The sequence below is a fragment of the Phragmites australis genome, chromosome 6, assembly GCF_958298935.1.
Source record: "Phragmites australis chromosome 6, lpPhrAust1.1, whole genome shotgun sequence".
In the NCBI taxonomy this organism is placed as follows: Eukaryota; Viridiplantae; Streptophyta; class Magnoliopsida; order Poales; family Poaceae; genus Phragmites; species Phragmites australis.
In genome coordinates, this window is record NC_084926.1 from 5,200,422 (window position 1) to 5,208,127 (window position 7,706).

At 41.3% G+C, this 7,706-nt stretch overlaps 1 protein-coding gene across 1 annotated transcript; it reads left to right on the forward strand.

Annotated features, from left to right (window-relative positions):
• Positions 1–1,741: 1,741 nt before the first annotated feature.
• LOC133921264 (rac-like GTP-binding protein 3) lies at positions 1,742–5,107 on the forward strand. The gene is made up of 8 exons (XM_062366065.1): positions 1,742–2,129; positions 2,397–2,484; positions 2,637–2,746; positions 2,863–2,926; positions 3,516–3,580; positions 3,665–3,730; positions 3,861–3,964; positions 4,618–5,107. Exons 1-8 carry the CDS (start codon positions 2,025–2,027, stop codon positions 4,658–4,660), a joined length of 645 nt encoding a protein of 214 aa, XP_062222049.1. The 5' UTR covers positions 1,742–2,024; the 3' UTR covers positions 4,661–5,107.
• The last annotated feature ends 2,599 nt before the right edge of the window (positions 5,108–7,706 follow it).

The following is a 7,706-nucleotide window of genomic DNA, read 5'->3' on the forward strand; positions in this document are numbered from 1 at the left end:
ATATGGTCTATACTTTTTTATATGTGCCAACTACCAGTATGACAAGTCTCAACATACACCATATGAGTACCCACCGATATAGCAATATAGATCACTTATGTGGTACTTTTCATACTATTTTATACACTGTCTTATTAATCTTCCTTCTTATTTCATTTGTCTAGTGGGTCGATATGAGCATGCGGTGAAAGAGGGAAGTGTATGAACGTCGGGTGTACGAGCAACAACAGGAGGAACTATGGTTGAAATGTCAGTAGGAGGAGCATATGAGGAAGGCGGTGGAAGAGCGCACCGCGACTAAAGCTCGCGAAGAAGAGAGGGAAAGGAAGTGGTAAATGGCCCATCGCGCTAAGGCGAAGGGCCTTGATGCCCTGAGGAAAGTCAAATATCCTAGGTGTACTCAGTAGAGAGCATTTATAATAACCCGGTCTATTTTTATTTTCTAAGGCATGTTAGGTTTAGCAATATGACGCTATTAAGTTAGTCATTAGGCGTACCGTACATACCAATATTTGTTTATTATTATATATAACCTATGTACCGGGTTATATGATAATTGTATTTCACAACTACTATTGTTTGATAAATTTGAATTGTATCATCCTAATGTTACTTCACATAATTACACCCATCAATTTACATCAAGTGAATAAAGAAATGTATGAAAAAAATCTCTCCTCACTGCTAAGCTACTAGTGGGCTGCAAAATTCGCATGCACCTATAGCACGGACAAGACGTGACGTGACTCGACCGGCGTGATTTCAGCAACTTAGGTGTCGAATACAGCAATGTATGCCAGTGCCATATTGGCACCTTAGTTACTGAATACAAAGAGCTTTCGGTACATAAGGTGCTGATTACGGGGAACAGTGTTGTATTCGGCATCTGAATTGCCGAAATCAGTTGGCCTGGGTTGCTTTCGGATTTTAATGGATCGAAATTGGATTTTCGGATTTTTAAGGTGCCAAATACATGTGCTAGATTTGTAAATACGCCGATATGTTATCTATTTTTTAAATACGTTGACATATATTATCTTTTTTTTATATCTCTTTCTAAGATACAGGTATCTCTTGCAGCATTAGTATCTCGTAATTAATAACTATTTCTATTTAAATTTTAGTGATAGATATGCATAGTAGTAATTTCAATCTATTGCACTGCATATTTAAGTGGTGGTAGCTTAGATATAGCACCTTTCGGGGGGAACATTGCAAACGTTCAAACATTTCCACCTATAACAGTATTGTCTTGACATTAATTTTGCAACCCTTTGAGCTTTAGAGATTCGATAGTGCACACTCGGGTTCAATAAAAAAAAAAAGTGGACTTTTAATGGAACATATGATTATTTAACATTTTCAACAACAGTGAGATATCTCTAAAAAGAAATCATCACGAAACTAGACTGCACTAAGAAGATTTCAACAGCATAGTACCATCACGAAGAAAACCAAACGACGCAAAAACAAATTAAGGATCATTTGGAATGCATGAGACCAAGTGACCAACTATGCCCGCTGAAGTTGTTGGGATCCATTTCATTATTCAAAAATTCCCATACGATGAAAGTGTTTCCTCACAAAATTATCGACACGTTTTCTTCTTGTTCCAAATGTGAATAGAAGCTGTTTGGTGAGGGGCCTTGCTGGCCAACCAACTGCTGTTGCCCTGCCCGTTTGCAAAATTGGCATATCATAGGCCCCAGAGTTGCAGTTTATTATTCCCAGAGGAACCATCCTAGAGAGAGAAGGAGCTGCTTGCTGTACCAATGGCATGAGGAGACCATGCCTAAACAAGATACCAATAGGACAGCGAGAATAAAATGAAGAGTGAGAGAGAGCAGGGCGCTTCTCTAGGCAGTGAGGTGAGAAGCATGTGACCCTCTTCACTCACTTCGCCGAGAAGTCACGCACCAAACGCCACCAAGAAGGCACTTGCCCTCCCCTCCCGTGTCCTCGCACCCTCCTCTTCCGCTTCGCCCCTTCACTTGGCTCGGAGTATCGGAGAGGGGCGCGCGGCCATGGCGTCCAGCGCCTCCCGGTTCATCAAGTGCGTCACGGTCGGCGACGGCGCCGTGGGCAAGACCTGCATGCTCATCTGCTACACCAGCAACAAGTTCCCCACTGTGAGCACTTCTTATCTCTCTCACAGGTTCCTGTGCCAAAGGCCTGTTGGTTGATTTCTTGTGAAGTTTGGAGCTTTCATTCCGAGCCATGATTTTTCAGTATTTTTGCTGATTTTGTTTTCTTGGAGACCATGTAATGTGCAAAAGCTCGATCTTCTCAATTTGCTTTTAGGGTGCTTTCCTGACTCCTGTAGTGGATTAGTTGGTTTGCCTCTGCAAGCACTTTCGGATTGCTTGTCGCTGATTCATCAAATTTGTGATGCGCAGGACTACATACCTACGGTGTTCGACAATTTCAGCGCAAACGTAGTTGTTGATGGCACCACAGTGAATTTGGGCCTTTGGGATACTGCGGGTAATTTGAGCTCTATATTCGATTGCTTTATTTGTCCTAATGTACTTGTGAATTATATGTATTTTCTTACTCAGTTGCTAATTGTAGCTGAAAAGTTTGCTTTTTGAGGATTCTTTGGGTAACTTAAAGCTCACATGATCACATTATTTCAGGGCAGGAAGATTACAACCGACTGAGGCCTCTAAGCTACCGTGGCGCTGATGTCTTCGTGCTTGCCTTCTCACTTGTGAGCCGAGCTAGCTATGAGAATATCATGAAGAAGGTGATGAAATGCACTATCTTGGTTTCTTACTTTTTTAACACTTGTTCGTAAGAGTTCATATTTGTTTGGAATTTCCTAGAGATTTGAATGTTTTGTCTTTGCTTTTTTCTCTTCAGTGGATACCGGAGCTTCAGCATTATGCACCTGGGGTGCCCATTGTATTGGTTGGCACAAAATTGGGTGAGTTGTGTTGACAACACGAGCATGCTGATTTCAGTTATGCATAAAGTTGGGTGGGCTTGGTTTATTGTAGTCTGACTAGGAATTCTATCATGTTAAGTTGTTAGCATCTCTTTTTCTCTGCACTGTTGGAATTAATTTTAGTTTTGAGTTTTGACTCCACTGATAGTGATCCTTGTAAAATTGTAATGAAAAGAGATGTTATCATCTGCATAGTTGGTAGCAAGAAGGTCGACAAGGAACTGACCACAAATTTATATTTCTAGTGCAACTTAGTAAATGTGGAAAGCTTTAAGTTATTTTTGGAAGTGCATGAAACGTTGTGTTTATATGTAATAACTATAAACTTTCGTACCATTGAATATGGATCTTTAAAGTAGCGGAGTAGAAAACCCTAATACTTTCAGCCGTGAATGCTAGCCTCTGCAATTTTATTCCCGTCAACAATCATCCAATTACTGCTGGGGTGAGGAACCCTAATACATCTATGAAGGACATCTGGTTTAGTATCATTTGACCTTAATCTTACAGCAACATTCCTCTGTTAGATAGTGATTTAAATATTTGCAAATCATGATGTTACTTACAGATCTTCGTGAAGACAAGCACTACTTATTGGACCATCCTGGGTTGACACCTGTTGCCACAGCACAGGTATATCTCTAGTGCCTGTTAATTGATATGAATGAATTCTGGCTTCTGAAAAATGTTTTTGACCTTGACATTTCCACCTTGCAGGGCGAGGAACTTCGTAGACAAATTGGTGCTATGTATTACGTTGAGTGCAGCTCAAAGACACAGCAGGTAAAGTTGCTGTATGGGAATTGTGTGCCCTTGCTCTAGTATTTATGGCTTTCTTTGTAGTCTTTTTTTTCCAACTTGTTATTGCATCCTGGACAATTATCTTACTTTGGAAAATTTCACTAACATGTAGAATGTCAAAGCTGTGTTTGATGCTGCCATCAAAGTTGTAATCCAACCTCCAACTAAACTCAGAGAAAAGAAGAAAAAGAAATCACGACGAGGATGTTCAATTATGTAAGTAAATATGATTTCATTACTATTCCTTTTTTCATGGAAATAGTAGATACTATCGAAATAGACTTCATTACTATTCTTATTTTATCAGTGGGTCATAAAGTTTATTGTTCGTAGAATTCTTGACATGATCGCAAGATCGTTTACGTCAGCGACTGGATGGATTCATAAATTAGCCTTGAACGGGCGATTGTTTACTTAGTTAACCTAAATTACATGCTTTAAATACATTTACTTGATGCAACAGCCTACCTGAGTCTATGCCGCTTTTCATTTCTGTTAGTTTCATAAAAGACTTCAGTAATTCCATTATCCATCATGCAGTTCAGAGATGTTAAATATGTTTACTTGTTTATATTGAGGATCAGTGGATCTCAGCTTTCCCCGTTAAATGTGCAGAAACATATGCTGTTTATCTACTGTGACTGCTGCAGTATACTAGGACTACCACTGAAATTGATTCGAGTGCCCCCTTCAGTGTTTCAGAGCTTGGCACCACTATGGTCTTGCTATGCTTGATGTTTCTATTAAGGAATTTCATCGTTATCTAAGTCTACTTGCTCTAAAATGTACATATGTGAAAGAGGATGCTAGGTTCCTAGTTGCTGTGGTTTGAAACATTTTAACACTAGTTTCTTGTGCTACAACTGCAGGAACATCTTCTGTGGAAGAAAAATGCTATGCTTCAAATCCTGAATGATTGAAGAGGTCTTTACATGAAACGATGGCGTCGGTGTGACCACAAGTTTGCGAAGCTGGAAATCTGAATGCGCTTGTTGCACGTGTGTATATTTGCACCTTTGGTTATTAATCGCTAGGGGGTAGATGATTGAAACTAGTCTGCTTATGCGTTGCGCACTGCTCGTGTGGTTAGCTCTCTGAGTTAGGCAGTTCGACGGAGACCAAAGAGAAACGAGGAGATTTTGTTTGTCATGGCAAAGTCACAGCTTTTGAGAATCTGAAGAACTCTTATCGTATTTTCAGTTAGCCTATTCCGTGATTCCATGATAGAATCTATAGCAAGATTGAGTGGATTAGTTTAAGTTGTTAATTTTCGCTTGAGCATACAATGTTTCGGTCTTGGTGAAAGTTTACAGCGAGACGTTCAAGCTGATTATTCGAAGTTGTATTGTAGTTACTCTACCAAGCGTATTTTTCAAGTGATAAATTGTAGCCTAGCACTCTAGCTAGCTAGAAAGGCATAAGGTATTCAGGTTAATTCTGCTGACGATTGATAATTCTAGTACGAGAGCAAATGGCTTGCCTGCTGTTATGAGAACCTCCGTGAGAGTGCTTGTAGAGTTGTGGCCGTCCAATGCTTTGCCCAAACAGCTGCATCTGGCTAACTCATGGTGAGGCCGAGCGTAGCTGATGAATGCACCGGCGTCCGCCGCCATCCATCAAAGTCAACCCGACCAAGGCGCAGAAGGTTAGGTTGGGGTCCGTTGCATCTTCTGGCCTTTCTTGGGTACGGACTGCCATTAATTTATACTTCAAGGTGATGGTGTGGCCAATGCAATGTTAAATCACAGCCTCGCTATCGCACAAGTCCATATCTGCAACCACCCACACCTACTCGTCCGTGACGACGCTTAGGATACGTACCAATGCCGCGGCCGAGATATCCAAATACACCACGAAGCAAATGTTGCTGTAGCCTACAACTGAGGACATCCGTGTGCAGTGTGCCGATGATTGAGAGTCTCCGTGGTCTGGCCCAGCCCAAGGGCCTCCAGAACGCGCAGGGCGGGGAATTCGCGAGGCATCGAGTGATGGAACCTTCATGCTGAACGCGTCGATCGGCCCTGGTGGAAAGGGCGGCAGCGTGTGTGCGAGCCGGGCAGAGGCGGGGCACAGCGATGGCGGCGCAAGCGCAAGCCAGGCCCAGGCGATGCGCCGGAGTGGCGGCGGCGGCTGCGCCGCGGGCAGGAGCGAGGCGGAGTGCGGCCGCGGCGACATGCGACACTGGCGCGAGCCACTCGGCTGGGCTTGGGCAGGATAAGCTGCATCTATGTTTTCTTTTTTCCATTTCCAATTTCCAAACGTACAGATTGCCTGTTCCTACTGGACAAAGGCAAGTGATAGAAAGGTACACAAGCACCAACTTGTCAGTTCGTCACCAAGACACTGGCTGCATCATTACATGTCAAAGACAGTGCTTCCATAGTTCCATATGTTTACAGAGTTGCAGCGGGAATTTCTTCCTCGCCTCATTTGCAACATGCTATCTAAATGCCCACAGTACTCGTAAAATCATCACAGCTAGCGATTTGCATCCCCTAATATAACCGAATGTAAAAAGTGTCAGAGTGAGATAAACTGCATAGATGCATCAGTAGTGCAGATGGCAGTGCATTTTCACTGCTGGATCTAAAGAGCTATGAGAAAATAAAGTACTGTACCAAGGTTTCCTTTCATCAGTAGTGCAGTATGGTTCCTGTCATCCTGTGCTTTTCTTTGAAGATTGGTTTCTCTGTCTGAGGATTTCCATTTTCCAATGTGTACCAAAATGTTAAAAGTTTATCCTTCTAAACCAGTGGTCGAATGATCAAATGATTGAAAGAACTTACTCATGAATTCATCTGTAACTGTTCATATGATTAAAAAAATCAACTATATATAATATAGTATGTACAACTAAATTGAAAATACTAAATCTGTCACTGCGCGTGAGCGCGATCCACGGCCACGCGCCCATTCGCACGTACGCCACCATCGTGACTGACCGACCGGTGGCGCAGCGTTTCACGTGCACGCCCTGTCACCGGACGCGCACGTCTTGGCCGGCCGCGCGCTGGCCAGTTTCGACGTTTCCTCACGCCCAACGCGGCAGTCCTCAGCACCGCGGCGAAATCCCCGCCGAACTCGCTGCCACGGCAGGACGGCCTTCCTCTCTCCGTCAGGCCCCTCTTGGTGTACCGACCGTGTACCACACACATCTTGTTCTCACCGTTCTTACGCGGCTTTCGGCTCGTGGGCTGGCCAAGGGGCATTTGCTATTTGGTGATAGAAAAAAATTACCTCCCTCGACTATTATTCGAGTTTATTTGTCCTCTCCTTCTTAAACCATAAAATTAGATATTATATCTTCTTTAACTATTTAAATCGATGTAATTTATCTTTTAAGCTAGTTTTCATAATAGTTTTATCATACATGACGATAACTTAGCCTGCTCTGTTGGTAGTGTTTCGGTGACCTGACATAAAAAAAAAATCAAACAAATTTTAAAAAATCATAAAAATAAAAAAAATCTAAAAGTGCTAGAGACAATTTTAAGACTTTATGTGAACTTTTTTAAAAAAATATATATCATTTGTATCATATTTTATGGAGAGGAAGCTTGAAAAAAAAAAAGAAAAAAATGTGCTTTAAAAAGCGTGTAGCTCATTTATTAACTCACGTCAAGGAAAATATTAATATGCAAGCATATATTTCTTACGTATAGGGTGTACCTTAAAAGAATCTATAAAATTAGTTTCACTTCGTTTAGAGTTTTATTAATTTTTCAATGGTTTTTATAAAGTTCGCAAGCATAAAGTGAACATATTGGTTTTCTTGTAAAATCGATAACTAATTCATCAGAGCTTTAAATCAAGTGAAACAAATTTTGTTGGTTTTCATGTAACATGATCTACATTATAAATGTATTTATACTCATTAAAAAAGTTATATATTTTATGTGAGGAAATTTATTTACTAAACCTAGTTAAATGCATAGTTAATTATTTGCTAATCCAAAAA